The sequence below is a fragment of the Magnolia sinica genome, chromosome 5, assembly GCF_029962835.1.
Source record: "Magnolia sinica isolate HGM2019 chromosome 5, MsV1, whole genome shotgun sequence".
In the NCBI taxonomy this organism is placed as follows: domain Eukaryota; kingdom Viridiplantae; phylum Streptophyta; class Magnoliopsida; order Magnoliales; family Magnoliaceae; genus Magnolia; species Magnolia sinica.
The window spans coordinates 100,874,388-100,893,380 of record NC_080577.1 but is presented as its reverse complement, the minus strand read 5'-3'; the positions used below and the strand labels follow the sequence as shown (position 1 = coordinate 100,893,380).

General features: G+C 36.6%; 1 protein-coding gene across 6 annotated transcripts in view; it reads right to left on the bottom strand.

The window, feature by feature from the left end:
• Nucleotides 1–18,993, bottom strand: part of LOC131246442 (histone-lysine N-methyltransferase TRX1-like) — a 72,316-nt gene that overhangs the window by 14,795 nt on the left and 38,528 nt on the right. For 5 of the 6 annotated variants that reach the window (XM_058246580.1, XM_058246581.1, XM_058246583.1 and 2 more), the window contains 9 exons: nt 16,451–16,594; nt 16,144–16,191; nt 15,308–15,425; nt 15,160–15,225; nt 15,002–15,063; nt 14,768–14,824; nt 11,488–11,556; nt 11,131–11,326; nt 10,442–10,726 (listed from right to left, as the gene is read on the bottom strand). In XM_058246580.1, coding sequence (XP_058102563.1) covers nt 10,442–10,726; nt 11,131–11,326; nt 11,488–11,556; nt 14,768–14,824; nt 15,002–15,063; nt 15,160–15,225; nt 15,308–15,425; nt 16,144–16,191; nt 16,451–16,594 — 1,045 coding nt within the window. The remainder of the gene's footprint in view (nt 1–10,441; nt 10,727–11,130; nt 11,327–11,487; nt 11,557–14,767; nt 14,825–15,001; nt 15,064–15,159; nt 15,226–15,307; nt 15,426–16,143; nt 16,192–16,450; nt 16,595–18,993) is intronic. The other variant, XM_058246582.1, reaches the window with a different exon arrangement.

The following is an 18,993-nucleotide window of genomic DNA, read 5'->3' as shown; positions in this document are numbered from 1 at the left end:
CATTAGTTCAGTCAAACAGCGCATAGCTTAGGACCCTATACACAAAAAACCTATTATGTGCACTTATTTTTTGTGATGTTATGATTTAAAAGTGTGTATTAATGTCTTTTTTAACAATCCTTGAAGTTTCATTGAAAATTTCAACCAATTTCCCAATGTTTCCATATGTTTCCTAAAAAGTGTGATACATTACCCAATACAAATAATATATCCCGTACAATAACTAATACGTATCCGTATCCCAAGGGTGCAATACGTAACGCAATACCGATATAGTAAACACTGAGTGTGAAAATGAAATTTTATAAGAAAGGATCCGATGCTAGGTTTAGGGTTTAGTAAAAACAAGAGACAAATAGAGAGAAAAAAGAAACAAATCAAAAGAGACAAATATCTTTCATCAAACTACAGTGCCTCTGAACAGACACCAATATCCAGGTGTTTTTTAATTCAGAAAATTCCACATGATAATGATGCGCCAACCAGCCACCCAGCCTGGATAAAGGAGGTTCGATGTCAAGTAGGTGGTTGTTGAACTTTTGCCGAGCAATCATGAGAAAGGGATATGAAGGCTTGTGCTAAAAGGATAGGGACAAATATAGGAATGATGGCAAAGACGAGATTTGCAACGTCCACACAAATAGTTGGGAGTACAATGTGATGTTATTTCAAAGACAACATGCCGCGGAAGTGGAAGTTTGGATTGCATGCAAATGGTAGAGTAAATTATTCTAAACTTTGATCCTTGTCTCTGTAGTGCCTTCCTATTCATCTAAGGCCCCATTTGGATGACAATTTTCACCCAAAAATATTCTACAAAAGATGCAGATTTGGAAATCAGTTTTTGTGGACACATTTTATCTAGAAATGTAGTTTGGAACTTTGGATGACAATGTTTTCTTTTTCTTTCTTTTCTTTTCTTTTTCTTAAAATGATGTTTGGATGTAAATGTCTGAAAAATCATTTTTACGCTAAATAATGCACTGTGATGCAATTTATCAACAACATGGCATCTTTTAGGCCCTACAATTAATGCTCTATGTTCCAGAATCTCCTCACTAGGATTACTCTAACTTTCAATTAGTGGCCTAGAAACAGACTGTTAAAAAGACATAATAACTGTCAATGTTCCATTAAAAAACCCCATATTGGTGGACTAGGATCATCCAATCATGTAAAGTAAGCCCTAACTAACTTGAAGAAGAAACCTCAAAGACATTGATGAAGTACCAAGCATGAGTTTATTTTCAGCCACCAAGTATGAGTCAAAAACAGCCAACCTTTAGAAGTTTGAGGGGGAAAAAAGTATGACTTCGATAAGAATACAATCCCAGATAGAACTATTTTGTCTTCACAAATCTCCATAGCAAGAGAAAGCAACAAGAAGAATCAATGTTCCATAAACAAATTGCAATGTGAGGTTCAAATGTAAAAAAGAATAAATAAATACAATATAAACAAGGCCCAGTGCAAATCCAGTTGGCACAGGTACCATAGCATCCCACACTTGTGTCAAGCAACATGCTAGCATGTTATGCGATATTCTACAATGCCACCATCAAGATTCTATACCAGGATCTCAAAGAAGTACAAGCACAAGTTTCAATGGAAACAAAAATCTAATTCTAAATATAACAAGATCAGCTTTTGTTTTCTGCTCCTACTTCTCACATCCAAAACCGGTACTTGCAGGAAGGTGGCTCCAAAATCACTTCATTCTAGACAAAAGAGCCACCGTAATCATTCTTGGGACTTGGAATTGGACCGTAATCATTCCCAGAACCTATAATCACACCATAATCATTCCTAGGACCTGGAATTACACTATAATCGTTCCCGGGACCTGTAATCACACTATAATCATTCCTGAGACCTGTAATTGCACCGTAAGTATTCTCAAGGCCTAGAATTGGACCATAATCATTCCCAGGACCAGTTCTATTCTTTGTTTATTTTCAATTTTAATCATTGGATATCAAGGAAAAAGCTTAAAAGGGAAAACTACAGGTCCACATAAAAGCTCCAAAACAACTAAATGCATGCTTCAGTGATATATACATACATATATATATATATATACACACACACACACACACACACACACACACACATATATATATATAGTGTTTGAAATATCAGTATCGCGTTACATATCGCATCCTTGGGATACAGATACGTATCGGTTATCGCATGGGATATATTGTTTTCATCGGGTAATTTATCGCACTTTTTAGAAACATGGGGAAACATTGGGAAATTTGTTGAATTTTTCAATGAAACTTCAGATATTGTTAAAAAAGACCTTAATACACACTTTTAAATTATAACATCTCAAAAAAGAAGTGCACATAATAGGTTTCCTTTGTACAGGGTCCTAAGCTATGCGCTGTCTAACTGAACTAATGCAGCTATATTCAAATTGAATGCACAACATTTAGAGTGTATGTGATGACAAGGACTTAACAAATCAGTAGATCAGCCCTCATACATGCTTGATTTCATGTTTGGGGCGCATCATTGCAAGCAATTTAGTAGAAATTGGGAAATTTTCAAATTTTCCGCAAATCAAACCACCTACATTCAAATTTCGAAATTAGACTATGTGATGATCATTTCATCAAATACTCCTAAATACTTTGAAATTAGTCTCAATTGACAGCGTTGAAATATCAGTATCGTGTTACATATCGCATCCTTGGGATACAGATACGTATCGGTTATCGCATGAGATATATTGTTTTCATCGGGTAATTTATCGCACTTTTTAGAAACATGGGGAAACATTGGGAAATTTGTTGAATTTTTCAATGAAACTTCAGAGATTGTTAAAAAAGACCTTAATACACCATTTTAAATCATAACATCTCAAAAAAGAAGTGCACATAATAGGTTTCCTTTGTACAGGGTCCTAAGCTATGCGCTGTCTAACTGAACTAATGCAACTATATTCAAATTAAATGCACAACATTTAGAGTGTATGTGATGACAAGGACTTAACAAAGCAGTAGATCAGCCCTCGTACATGCTTGATTTCATGTTTGGGGCGCAACATTGCAAGCAATTTAGTAGAAATTGGGAAATTTTCAAATTTTCCGCAAATCAAACCACCTACATTCAAATTTTGAAATTAGACTATATGTGATGATCATTTCATCAAATACTCCTAAATACTTTGAAATTAGTCTCAATTGACAGCGAGTTGAAGGAAATTTTTGAAAAAAAAAAAATCATGGACGATATGAAGAACTAATGGATATCAAAATAAAAGCTCCAACAACTCCAACTCCATGATTTTTCATACAAAACATAAAGAACCAATGGATTTGTAAACATTTGACGCTGATTTAACATAATTATAAAAAAAAAAAAAAAGGGATCAGAAATTTGTGTGCGTGCGCGTGTGTGTTGGGGGAGTTGAAATGAATGCAGCAAAAACAGTTCCATGTTCCACATATGGAGCAAAAAAATGAGAGAAGATTTCAAAAAAGAAGTTGCATATGTAAGAAACATACAAAAGCAACTGCTTTTACAGAATCATCTATAAGACATGAATCAGCTCTAACCAAGAGATATTTGCAGTACCGAATGTCAAAAAACAAGACAACTTAAAAAGGATTACAAGAAAAAACACTTAATAAACCATTACTTATCTACAATGAAAATGATATTTGCAAGCTTTAAGACCCAAAAAAACCAATAGAATCACAAGAAAATGACATCAAAAGAAGGAAAAGGGAAAAAAAAAAAAAAAAAAAACTTTTGGACATGAACAGAACCTCAAAGAAGTGATTTTCGCGGTTCAAATGTTCCATAAGAACGAATATATGACTATATGCAAATATATGTAAAATGACATGAATTCTGAAAGAGAAAACCACTTATTGAAAATGGGTTACATCCAAATAGCATAGAATCCTCAAAAAATGACAGAGAGAGAGAGAGAGAGAGAGAGAGAGAGAGAGATTACCAATTACCATCAGTGGGATTCAACAAGGACAGGTAAAAACCTCTGGGCTACAACGGTATCTTGTAGGGGCTCGGATTTTCACAGGAGGGATAAGAAGAAAAACAAGGCCTGAGAAAAAGCATTTGAACAAGAGAAAAAAAGGGGGGCTTGTCTGGCATTTCCATAAAAACTAGTTTGGTAAGTAAACTCAATTCTAAAAAATAATAATAATAATAATAATAATAATAATAATAAAATTTAAATAAATAAATAATAATTATAAAAACAGCAGTTTCTTTGAAGTGTCATCCAAGCTCAACCCAGTTCAACTTATTTTGAGACAACGCCCAAATGAGGCATACATTTTTACTTGTTGAATACTAAATTATGGTAATCTAGTCTGCTTTATGGCTTGTTTTGCTCTTTGTAAATTGCATTGTGCTACTTGGATGCTGGAAGTAATCTCAGGGACAGGCTGAAATCGGATGAGACCAATGGAAACAATAGAGATGAGGAAAAGCAGGCCATGTACAATATGGAATGCCATGGGCAAGGCAACGGATTAAGACCAATGGAAACAATAGAGATGAGGAAAAGCAGGTCATGCTGACACAACATGGAATGGCAATATGACATGGACAAGGCAATGGGTTAAAAGGGAGAATCATGACAAGTGAAATAGGAAAATTATCCTCATTAGTACTTGTACTCTAAATGATAGGAGTTTTAACTAATCCTAATTTTCATGAATGCAACAAGCAACTCCTTGTCATATATTAAACTCTTGTTGGAGACTTCTAATAACTATTCATGACAGAAGTTCCATTGTTGTGTTCTCAAGTTATCATATGGATACGAGGACTACAGAGCAACATGCCAATATTTGTAGTAAAATAATTTAAGAACTATTGTCTCTTATGAGCAATGCTATATTTCACCCATACGCACTTAATTAACCTTGAACATTGTCACTGGGAATGGGATTAAAGGGACAAAAGTATGCTGCAAAAAATGTAAAGTATGGAGGCTTTCTATATTGGCTTGGTTGTAGTCGATATAGGAATGTAACAACCAGTGTTCGAGTTGTCGGTATCGCTACAAGTTTCGCTGGCTAGAGATAAAGATATAATATCGTTATCGCCGATAATATCGTTGATAACCGGAAATGCAGGGAAAAGGGGGGAAACTTGGGGAAAATGATGGAATTTTTTAGTGAAACTTCAAGACATGGCTAAATACACATATTTACATATTTAGGAATAAAAAATTGCGAAAAGAATACATTACACAATAAGTTTTCATTTAATGGGACCCAAAAAGCATGCGATGCCATAAAAAATCACTTTAATAGCAACAAAAATGAGTTTATATATTACAAATGCAGCTGGCATACATTAATTAAGACATGTAAAAGTAAATGAACTCAAAGAAAAAAACAAATATATGATTGATCCAGAACTTGCGTGGCCCATTAATTGTCAATCACCACTTTTTCCTTTGGTATGGTCCACTTGATAATTGGATGTACTTATTTTTTGGATAATAAGCTAAAATGATTTGGTATCTACACCGTTAACTCATTTTGACAAATCATTTTATGGTATGGGCCAAAAAATGAAATGAATCCAAATCTTAGGTGGACCACACCACATGAAAAAGTGATCATTGAATGACAACCATTTAAAAAATTACGGGGGCTACATAAGTTTTGGAGCAAGCAAATATTTATGTTCTCCCTTCATCCAGGTCTATTAGACCTTATGAACAAATTGGATGGAAAATAAACATCATGATGGGCCCCAGGAAAGCTTCAACGGTGGATATCATTCTCACCACAACTTCCTGTGGTGTGGACCACTTGAGCCTCATATCTGGCTACATTTTGGGCTCATTCCCTAGAATAACATATCAAAATGGATGGACGGTGTAGATAAAACAAATATATCATGGTGGGCCTTACAGAGCCCTGACAGACCATCCATCTCTAGGCTCCTGATCCGCGCCAACGCAGATTTTCCCAGCAGCAGAGTTACCTGAGAACTTTTTGAGAACTCATCAAACGTGATGTGAGTCCAAAATCTGAACGGTCTAAGTGATGCAGCACTCCATGAAACTTCTATAGTTCAACTTTTGCTTTCATCTAAGACTTCAGTGGGCCATTATAAAAGAAAACAATTTTCTCCCTTGATTTGCATCATTCTTTGTTATGGCCCACCAGAGTTTTAGATCAGGGTAAAATTTGGATCCTGGGAGTTTCATGGGATGCCACATCACATGAACAGTTCAGATTGGAGGCCCACTACACGTGTGAAAAGATGCATACGTGCCTCATGTAGCCGTGCCCGATGAAAAAGGACGCGGATTAGCTATATGACAAGTTGAGTAGCGAAACTCGCTACTAAAGTGACGTCACCAAGTTATGTGGATCCTATCATGATGTATGTGTTGTATCCACACCGTCCATCCATTTGGAGAGAACATTTTAAGGCATGATCAAAAGAATTAGGCTGATCCAAAACTATAATGGACCCCACCACGGAAAATAGTGGCGTGAGTTACACCCACCATTGAAACCTTCCTAAGGTCCACCGTAATGTTTATTTGAGATCTAATCTGTTCATAAGTTAACACAAACATTAAATAAGGTAAAACACAAATATCAGCTTCATTGAAAACTTTTATGGCCATTAGAAATTTTTAATGGTGAGCGTCACTCTCTCCACTTTTTCTGTGGTGGGGTCCACTAGAGATTTGGATCTGAATCATTCTTTGGCTCATGACCTAAAATGGTCTCTCAAAATGGATGGACGGTGTGGATACAAAACATACATCATGGTGGGACCCACAGAACTTGGTGACGTCACTTCAGTAGCGAGTTCGCTACTCAACCCGTCAGTAGCACATCCGCGCCCGATAAAAAAGGGCTCCGAACCCATTTTTCATCCGAGAGACCCTGAAACCCTGGATTCTTCCCCAAATCTCCGGATTTCTCTGGATTTTTTTTATTTTTTTTCTCATTTTCTTCCTAAATCAATTCCGTTAACAATCTAATAGAAGAAAGAAGAAAAGGGAATCGAGATTTTCTTTACCGGTAACCTACGAATGGCGAGCTTCGATTCAAATGGCCCACCAAATACAGTTTCCAATCAAGGTAATCTATTCTACAGGTGTGGAAATCCACCCTATTGAAAGTCTCTCTCTCTCTCTCTCTCTCTCTCTCTCTCTCTCCAATTTTTTCAGAATATTTCTTCCGACGTGTTTCGTATCGTTGGACTGTGATACCGACATTATCGGCCGATATTGCGAACACTGAGTGATAACTGGACTTTTCGCAAAAAATCGATAAAATCGCCAAAAAATCGGCGATATTAGGAAGAGAAATGAAAAAAGGGAGTTTCGGTGTCGCAACTGTAGCGATACTGAAATTATCGGCGATAATTCGATAATATCGCCGATAATTTAAACACTGGTAACAACCATGCATTCAACAACAAATTCGAATCCAGAGAGGTTGTTTCCCATTTTACAAGGAAAGAAAGAAGACGGACTGAAGAACCTCTCGTCTGGAGTAGAGTGAGAGGTCACCCCTTTTATAGGCCAAAGTAGCCGGATTTTACAAGATTTCAATTACGCTACAGTGACCTACTGACACTACAGTGTCTCATAGGAGAAGTTTTTGCAGTAAAGACAAACTGCTACAGTATGGCTATAGTACGGCCGTTTCGGCCATCTATAGTGAGTCCATGCCCATTGTCGTTGTTCCGTTCGAGTCAATCCAACTCTAAGCTCAAGCTCAGTGGTTCACCATCCGAGTTGAGGGGTGTGTCAATTCCAACTGCTAGTGGACTTTGTGGATAATTTGCATTAGCAAAAGGGCCATGCTGCTCAAAATAATTTACCAGAGTTTCCGCAAACCATTGTGTAGGAGCTAAAGTTGGGGTGGAAAATGGATGGGTTCAAATCTATGGAGGAATAACGAACCATCTTGGCGGTTAATTTCTGCCATTTGTATTTTGAAAAAGTACCATTGGTCAGGATATCTTGAATGGTGCCTTACCAAGTTCTAGGAATGCCATTCTTGAATTGTTGCTTCGGTCTCTACAAAAGAGAAACGCATGTCTAGCCTGCCTATGATGCCTTGAGTGATGTGGAATACAATTTGCACATATTTGTCATGACGATCATCGAGCAGTTGTTGCCACTCATGAAGAGAATGAAACCAAGAAAGCCATTTGAAAGTATTGTATTGTGTTGCAGTCGGAGGGATTTGACCAACAGCTATCTGAAAAAGATAGGTTGTAAGTTTTCATGTGTGAAAGATGATTGTCATGGCATGGGTTTCAAACAGATATCGAAGGAGACGGAGCAATTCTTTTGTGGTGCCATACAAATTTTTGAATGACAATGGGGTAAGAAATGGGTACACTAGGTGAGGAATCTGGTGGAGAGAGACATTGTGCCTGAGATGAATTTCAAGATGGCATCACAACTGGTAATTGCTTCAGTGAGCAAAGTAGAGTCGAGCAATGGTTTCTTCAATTTCTGCAGGCAAAGGTGGGATTCTATGGATTGGGAAAACACATAGTGGCTCAGTAATATGGGCTAGAGAGACTTCTTCTTTAAGGGGATGCCTAGAGAGGAAGTCAGCCAAGGTATTTGATTGCCTTTGATGTGTTGGACTATAAAGGACCACTGAGAAAACCATTCATCACATCGAAGCAGTTGGGGCTGAGCCATTGAGGTAGTTGCTTCTACTTGAACTGAAGCACGCGCAGGAAAGAGGACATCCATTTTGATATGGAAGGTGTGACCAATGAGGTAAAAATGAAAATTTTGGATTCCCTTTTTGACAGCAAGGATTTCTTTAAAAGTGGAATGGTAATGTTGTTCACTTGATTTAAACGTACAACTTTTGTATCCTCAGATTTTGAGCATGTTCCCTTCTTCAATGAGAAGAACCGCTCCCCAAAATTCATCACTTGCATCGGTTTGGAGAATACGTCACCCAGTTGAGCTAGGAATTTCTAATGGTGGTAGATGGGAGAGCTAGGTTTTGATGGTTTGAACTGCAGAAGTTTGTTGTGGTGACCATGGAGGTGAGTTTTTGGAAAGGTGTTGGGAGAGGGTTTTTGTGAGTCCGACAAGATGAAGGACAAAATCTGCCACAGTTTACTATCCCAAGCAATTGTTCGACTTGTTTCCTGGTTGTGAGTTGGTCAGGAAAAGCTGAAAGCTAAGAAGCAGTGCACGGTTGGGGACAGTAAGCACCATCTTTAATGGTCATGCCAAGAAATTCAATACTCTAGGAACATAGAGTCATCTTGTGGGCTGCGAGCATGATGCCATGCTGGTGGACCAGCTGATAGAATTGCTCAAGGAGCTTGAGGTGATCTTCCTTTGTAGCTGAGAAGAGCAGAATATCATCAATGTAGATGAGAGCTTTCAGAAGGATTGGCTAGAAAATGCGCACCATGGCTTGCTGGAACAATGAGGGGGCTATTTTCAATCCAAAGGGAAGAACAGTCCACTGGTAGTGAGCATTTGGAATTGTGAACACGGTCTTTAGCCTATCATCAGGATGAACGCCAAGCTGCCAGAAGCCTACTTTCAAGTCAAACTTTGAAAAAACAAGAGTATCAACTAATTGCTGGAATGGTGAGATTTGGTGAGGGAGAGGAAACTTTTCATCTGCAAGGAAAGTGTTCAAGGGCTGGTAATTTATCACCAGTCTGGGTTTTCCTCATGTTTGTTCTGCTTGCTTGTTGACATAGAAAGCTTCATAGACCCACTGCGAAGTGGTTGGCTCGATGAGCTTCTAGTCCACAAGTGTCGATAATATTTAGTGTTACTTTATAAAAGAAATCATGCAAAGTTGGATTTATAAAAGGCTCGCTAAGGTGATTCAATATTAACTTCAAAATTAAATAAATTGGGAAAAAAAAAATGGCTACGTTAGACGTTTGTATATAGCTTTTTATCAGCTGAACTGTTAACCAGAATGAAGCATGCATTCTGTTTGCAATTACGTAGAGAAATTTACCCAATTCACTATTTATCACCATTAGATTAGGAGAGAAACAAGCATTTTTGGAAGGTGGTTACGTTAACTAAAAATCTGTAGATCAATGGTTTCTTCCAGAGAACATCAATCTTGCTTTGGTGATTGATTAACCAAAGCAGCATTTTGCCTGGTTGATATAATTGACTCGGAAACCATGCATCCCTGCAGTCTCTTTAAGAACCAAAAGCATCTCTAAGGTATTGAGGATAATCAACGTTAGTTTAATCAACACAGCAACAAAAGGAATTTTTCATAAAGTAAATAGAATAATATTGAACATGAACAACTCCTAATGAAAACAAATCAAAAGCAGGGGACAAATAAATGTAGGAAGAAATGGTTGATAGCATGAGCACAATCTAAAACTGCTACCTGAGAAGCCCACCACAAAATGAAAGTATATGATATAAATCATTCAATGCATGGATCCTCACCAAATGCTAGACGTTTCCTAAAGGTTTCCCTCATGTATGTGTACTTTTCAGCCATGCAAAGAATGCTCTTTGGCGTATCAGATCGAGGCATTTTCAACTTTTGAATGCTTGAAGGGATGCTTGAAAGAACAAGTTCATTGCAAGAGGGAACATTGCCCAAGGATCCATTTTGACGGTACCCACTAACCAAATATGGCCTGTTCTCCACAAACAACCTTTTCACAGATGCAGCAGCAAGGGCTTCAGGTTCTTTACGTCCCCTTCTCCCAAAGAAATCATAAGGCTCTGGTCAAGAACAGAAAGTAGGAAGATGAAAAACAGAAAAAGAATTATATCAACAATCTAAGAAGCTAAGATTCATGTGCTGGTAGCCTCAGCAATACAAAAAAAATAAAATAATAATTGGTAGGCCAGTACAACTATGTGGTAAAGAGATGCAACATACAGACATGAAATATCTTCTGCATCTGTGCATAGCAACTATATAAATAGTATATGCTGTTAGCCTATAACCAATGGAGACCAGTGGTTATGACTTACAAGTAATGTAAAACAAGACACCTTCTAAAACACCTTCAGAACTAGCTGATAAGTGATAACACAAACTCTGAGATGATTAAGGCCAAGGATGCAGTAAATAGTTACTAGATCATCATAAACGCAACAGAAACAGATGTCTATTAGCGTACCAGTGCGAGCACAGCCAGATAGATTAGAGGGGGGAGTGTAGCTGGAGCAGTTTCTCACAGTTTGCCCTATCTGTTCATTAGACGGTGAACGTTCATGAGATGGTTGCCTATGCCTCTTGCAGAAAGAAAGTAGACGAATGCACTGATCATCATCCTCATCAACGGACATGAGATGGATTCTGTCCTCATCCTCCAGCTACATGTATAAAAGTCAAGTGCAGCATAATATATGTGAATAAAGTGTCTAATGAAAAAAAAAAAAAAAAAATACCCAAAAAACATGGGCAAAACTAGAACGAACAAGAAACACAAGCCTCAAAAATCCCAGTAAATGAAAATCGAGAAAAAGAGAGGTACCTCTACACAAAGATCAGCAGCACGTGCACAAAGAGGATGATAAGCTACACGGCAAGTACTATTTGAGCACTGAAAGAAAATTGTACGACTGTAAGGTCTGCAATACATCTTGTATCAAACCAATATAACATATAAAACTCAACAACGAAAAGCTAATCGTGAAGGACAAAAACCATTCAATAATAAAGTTAGCTCAAATAGCTAACAGAAAAGGAAAGAAAAGAGTATAACTTAGCAGCCATCCCATGGTTAGTACATGGTATACTGCTGATGTGTACATGAAGCAGTCAGCTCACTTATGTGGCCACATCCCAGACACACTCCAATTCAACAGTGAACGGAGAAAATTGTTTAAGTCGCCATCATACCTCTGACCATCGACCATGTTGTGCTAGTCACCAATCAGTTCATGTTGCTCCACAGAAAACACAAATAACAGTAACAACGAATAATCTAATCAAACCACCAGTTGGATGAATGCATGCTGTCAACAAAATAAATGTTTGTCCCCAACTTCATCTATTTTACAACAGCCTGACAATGTGTAATACTAAGGGCATTTACTTTTAGCTCTTGTAATGACTGAGAATCTGTTTTAGTTTGTCTAACTTTGAGATCCATATATATATATATATATCAGAATGCCAAGCCACATCCTTTGACAAGTACAGTGCCAAGACTAAATATCACCTACAGATGTTATCAGGCCCCATGCAGTACTTGCTAACAGTGGTGAACTTTGACTATTCCAGACAATTGGAAATCCACATTGCAAACAATCCAGGCTTCAATAAGTGAAAGGCTTCTAATTCAGTTAATAGGTGATGGCAAACAATACGATACCCAATACACTGATTTTAAACCTCGCTTGCAACATTGGTGCAGCTCAAAACCTCATACAAGAAAAATAAAGGATCTGAATCAAAAAGTTGCAGCAAAGTCCTAGAAGAAAATAGACCCGAAGGCCTGAAAATTAGCCCAAAACAATTAGTTGCTCAAATTTTCATAATTCAAGCAATGGGCTCAAAACATCCATAACACTGTACATTTCAGAATATTATAGCAATATGCATCAGTACGTCACAGGACTCTAAAACATAGAATCTATGTTTCAAACAACCGTCTTACTTTCCCAATTCTGAGGACTAGAAAATAAACCAAATTCTGTTTATAACTGCCTTCTAACTTTTCTTATTCAAAACAGCAACTAAACTCTCCTCAACAAACTCTAATATGCTTCTAAAGAGAGAAAATGTTGATTTACAACTAACCGGTAACGAGGATGAATCCAGAAGTATCAAATATAGGGCAACAAAATCTGATTCACCCAATAAAAAATAAAAATAAAAATAAAAATAAAAAAAATCATAGGGGTAGAGAAACTAACAATTAACAAATACCCCAGATTCTTCAAGTCCACTGGCGTACCCATATTGCATATGACATGATGGATATGACTATGAGTATGCGTATGGGATCCATGACAGAAATGGGTCCTACCCCTTTGTTTACTGGTAAACCTAAATATTTTTATATTCGATACTAAAATATAAAAATAATTCAAACAAATTTTTGTATAGGTAAGCTGAGCTTGAACCCAAAACCTCAAACATTGAAACACACCCTATCTACCATTCAGCTACAGGCTCGAACCTAAAAATAATTAAAAATATTAAAAGTGTGTTAATTAAAATATAAAATAATAGCAGAGTCACTGCACTCTGGAGATAAATAAGGGTTAAACCGATTTTCCCTCCAAAATTTAAGATAAATTGCACAACTTTCCAGCATATAGGAACCCAGGTCTACTGGAAATTGCATACATGCCATTATAAAACTTAAAAAAACAAAAAACAAAAATTGCCCTCTAATCTATAAATTTTAAATATTCCTTGTAACAAACCTTATCTCCAGATTTAAGCAATTACAATCCTGCCCTTGCATCCTAGGATTAGGACTTTAGCACCTTATTTTGTATTTACCCTTTCTAACACACAAATCAATTCTCCAGATTTAAGCAATTACAATCATGCCCTTGCATCCTAGGATTAGTACCTTAACATCTTATTTTGTACTCACCTTTCTCATGACCAAATTATTCTCTCATTCTACAAGAATTTCACTCCCACGCTTTATAAATAGGAATTCAATGCTCTCATTCCAGTCCTTTGATCCCTGGAATTCTAATGTGTTGAGATTATACACCAGTAAGAGAAGCTTAAAGGGAGAAAATTCAGAAAGAATTAGACGTCTAGTAGAGGAGAAGGAAGGTGAAGCTTGAAGAAGAGGGAGGAGTGAGTAGATGACTAGAGTCCCTTCCAGATCCATTTGAATTGAGCTATAGCTTCCAGTAGTCGAAATCTCCCACATCGGGAGTTCTGATTGTATAGAAGATTCAAGATCAAGGCCGAATAAAGAACATTTGAAGAATAATTTATAACATTTTTGCTATTTTTTCCAAGTTTACTTAAGTTGCTGTAAATTCCTGCTAAACTTGATGAACATGAAAATGAACCTTGTAGTCCTTTGATCTTTGCATTTGGGTTTAGAGACCAAAATTTTGGGTGTAGGAAGGTGCTTAACCCCTTCATAATTAGATCAGGGAGTCACTTTCAGTAGATTCAGTGCATGGGAGTCATTTTCAACATTGTTGCGTAGTTCTAGCTCTCAACACATACCGACTCAAAAGAGCAAGTGGCGACTCCAAATTCCAGTTGATTTGAGGTGATCTACCAGAACTCGATCACAACAACCAAATTACTAGTGGGCAATCGAAAGCAGCTACAGTGAATGATAAAATTATGCATTATTTTCTGTTTTCTTCTCCTTTTTTTCTTTTCTTTTCTTTTTTTTTTTTTCTTTTTTTTTTTTTCCAGAAAGGTAAGATTTTGGATACTAATAAAACTGGGTGGTGGGCAACGACTCTTATCTACAACAAAGCAAATAAAACCATAGACCTGTAGGCCAACATCATCTTTTAGCATCACCCTTTCAGGCATGATTCTAAATAAGGAAAGGAATGAGCATTAGTAGTTTTAACTCTCTACTGCAAGAGACTTTTCTAATTACTGCCGGCTCATCTTTGTTTAAGGGATCATATCCCATTCACCAATAAAAATGTAACCTGCTATATTTATCTATCAGTCAAAAGTGTGAAATAATGCAAGAAAAGCTTATAAGCTTACAATCATGTTAAATAGAATTAAAGTACTAACTCTACAAAATAAGAAGAACAAAAATGGAAAATGCCATAAATTGATAGAAAAGATTACAAGCTTACCTGGATGCAAGCTCCATAAGAAACACCACAAATACTACATAAAAGCTTCCAACGATCCTAACCAAATCACAAAACAGATGGGTAACATAAATAACCTGGCTATTCTCTAAGCCAATACAATCATGATTGACGAAGAAAATAGAAAATGCACCCAGATCTGTAATTCCTTTGACAGAAGAAAAAATGCTAGTATTCAGAAATCTCCTAATCAAAAAGGAAGAAACAAAGAAATACCTTATTGATCCTGTCCAGTCCATCAATGGGCTCCATTTTCTTGATGTCTTTAAGGCAAGTTTCTGCAAAAGATTTTGACAAATGAAAAATCTAACAGAATATGCTTTTCAATTTCAATGTTAGAACAAGAATTTTATACTATAGAATGCCCTACAAACCAGGTATCCACATTGCACAAGTCAGATGAGCCCAGCGCCCATCAGTTGTAGGCTTCATAGCACCTCCTACAAAAAGTTGGTTTACAGATTAATAATAATAAGAAGAAGAAGGAATCCCAACCTCTACAATGTTGCAATATCAAACTACCTATAACTGGACAAAGGCAACAAGGTGGACGAGGTGTGGGTGCTTTGGGCCTGCATAAGTTGCATAACCAAAGTACCCCATCTAATGGTTCTGATTGACCATAGCATCGGGCATGGACCTGCGTGATCATGAACAATGTATTAAACATCAAAGTAACAACGGATTGCAAATTTTCCACAACAAAATAAATGAACAAGCAAGACAAATGGGAATTCTACTAGCCACACACACACACACACACACACACAGAGAGAGGACAAATTCTTGCACGTACCAATATGGAAAAAGTAAAATACATGCTGAAAAGGAAGTAGATTTATTTTTATGCTTCAAACAATCATCACATCCATTGCATTCTCAGAAAGAATGTTGCAATAACTATTTTTTAAAAATAGACAAAAACTTTGATACTCAGTTAGAGCGTGATGGATGATAGGCATGAATTTTGAAATTGCATATATGGCATACAAGTAGTCAAATTAAACCATCCAAATTATGCAAGCCAGTATATCTTATATTATGAACCAATAGTTTTATTTGACTATTTGACTATCAGACTGGTGGCTATTTGCCAGAATGTTAAAATGGAAAATATCCAACGATCATATTTCCACAAACAAGTGTCCAAGAATCAGAGGTTAGGATTGTTCAACCAATCTGATCTTGGTATTGTCACTTGGTGACAGTGGGATGCACAATCTAGTTAGCTTATTTGAGTTAATATATGCCAAGTGTACAATTATCTGAGTTCCTGTATATCAAGGTATAAGTGTTGTATGCAGCCTTCATATAACACAAACCTCATAGGAATTAAAAAAAAAGAGCACTGAACTTACCATCATCAGGCATTTATCACACTGCAGGAACAAGTTGTTCTCATACTCCTAAAAAAGCAAACAAACACAAGATCAGCACATTCTTTTTTTTCAGCCAATTGTAATGAAATTAAACATAAAAAAGATAAGGCACTAATGATTGTCTCCTAAGAGAATAGCACCATAGGTAACAAAAATATCAATATACATTTGACTGCGGAAAAGAAAAAATAAAAGAGTTACCAGTTACTGTAAAGCAAGCAATACAGCAAAAATACAACAATGAAGTTTGTTAGCAATTGAAAGAAACAAAGCACCAGATGTGTACCTCATCCATGTGACAAACACTGCACTTGTCCAGATCTTTCCAGTCAACACGAACAGGCCTATAGCCGTTAGGCTGATCCCGATGGCAGTTAGAAGCTATCTTGCGACTGAAGGGTTTTGACCACAGATCGGAATTTCTCAAGTCCTGTCAGGTACATGGAGTTTGGCTTCACTTACAAAGGGAGAAGAATGTAACATTAACTTAAATAGAGGCATGGAAAAAATAACCAAATATTTTATTTATTTCATGTTTGATTGTGCTTCATGCAACCATATTTTTTAGAGCTTGAACTGAATCCTGACATTCATTTGCATTGGACTAATAAAATCATATAACAGTCAAAGTTGGAATTTTAACTTGTTTCAAAATTTTATATATTTCCCTCCCTATCCAAAATTAACAATAGATTTTGGCTGATTGAACAATTTACAAATAATCATATACCTTTTTAGGATCTTAGGTTGGGAGCAATGTTGTCGAATCGCATATGCGATCATGTGCGATTGCATATGCGTATGCGCATATGCGACCGCATATTTTTTGTTTTTTTTGTTTTTTTTTTTGGAACATTTAAAAAAAATTGAAAAATATGAAAATTTTAAAAAAAAATTGTAAAAAAAGAAAAGAAAAAGAAAAAGAAATTAAGGGTAACTTTCCTAAGTTTACTAATTTTATATATTTAAAATATATTTGAGAGAAATAAAATCAATTAAATAACAAGTGCTTGAATCTTGATCTTCCAACTTCCGAGAGAGGGAATGTAGGGGGGAGAGAGAGAGAGAGAGGACCTGTGGGAAGACCTGAGAATTTCCTTACCACTCATTAAAGGGAATCTAGAAATGTTCTCTCTTAAGCATTCCATGATCATTAGTAGTGCACTCTATCTTTTATTTTTCATGAGATCCTCCACGACACTGGCTCCATATGTGAGGACTAAACTTCTATGTCAGTTTTGCACCATTTAGAAAATGGTGGTGACTCACCTTCGTCATATGTGTCCCTGATGTAGAGCTATCCAGACAATCCAAATTGCTGGTCCCATTACAAATGGAGCATATCTCCAAAACCACATAGATCAAGCAATCTTTACCATCCAATTAATGATTATCAAATGGATGGACGAAAGTAATATAGCGAGTGGCCCAAATTCAAAGGGAAAATCAGATAGTTGAAATCATCCTCTCAGTTCAATTTTTTCGTTTCACCCCCTCAACTGTTGGGTCAGTAATTTGGAGTCTAAAATGTGATGATAATGAATGAGTGTGTGCCTAAAAAAGCAGGCAGTTGATCATCTATTCATCCACTGAAACTACGTGTAGGAGATTTGAAGAAAGATCATGGTTATATTCAATATGAATTGGATCATGCCAGACTCTATTGAAGCATTTTGTGCAAATTTGGATGTGGGTTGTTTACAGAAAGAAAAGGAAAGCGACTTGTTATTTGTAATCACTCAACAGTAGATTTCAATAAATTCACATTTCTTGAACTTAAAGAGGAGCACTAGGGTTGCAGATCATACTGCATCCCAAAAATCTGACATCTACAGACATGGATTCTTCACAATCAAGATAACAAATGAAGAGTTCTTTTCAGAAATTTTCTATTGAGAAGCACAATCATATTGGATCTTCTCTCCCTGGTATGGTGGTACTGGTAGTGAATTAAATTCTCATCAACAACTGGTTTAAACCTAATATATTAACATCTTCTTGAGTATCAACGTCGTTTTTAATGACAGTTGTCATTTGTAAGTTTGTAACTCGAGATGTCCAGTTAAAAACGAGAGAGAGAGAGAGAGAGAGAGAGAGAGAGAGAGAGAGAGAGAATAAAAGACAATATGACATGTAGGTTTTGTTTACATATTAATCCTAGCAAATGCAATTCCCACCCCTTAAATAGATATAAGTTGGAAAGCATGGAAGCTCAAAAACAACTGAAGTAGCATGACAGCACAGCAAATGACAGAGAAGCTTAGTCACTTATTTGAATCTACTTTTAAACTGACAGAGAGTTTAGAAGCTAGGGAGTGACACGGGCATCAGATTTTTATACAAGGAAACAAGAAGAACCTGGGAGTTACTGACACAGTATGTGTCTGCAAACCAAATAAATTGCAGGCTGCAGCCCTAAATGAATCACTATTTCTACACAACCATATCCTATCCTGCCTATCCTTGAACCTTTGACCACCAAAGGACAAATAGGATGCTTCACCACCAACTTTTCCAAACTAGTTTCAAGATGAACATTCCATCTCGGACGTTTTTGAGATTGAATTGTCTAATTCAAATTGCTCAGGCATTAAAAATTAATTGATGCCATAAAATTGTTGAATTGATCAAACAGATCTAAAGACTCACTCCTTCAGACCCATAACGAGTTCATGTTACTAAAATCTTATCCTCATTGCACAGGAAAATTTATTGTAAGAATCATGTTTTAAACCTCAAGTCTTGTACACAAAGGAGAGACTCATCACAAAAGAAAGCTTACAAGAATAATATTAAAAAGAAGAAAATGGCAATTGCTACAGAACTCCA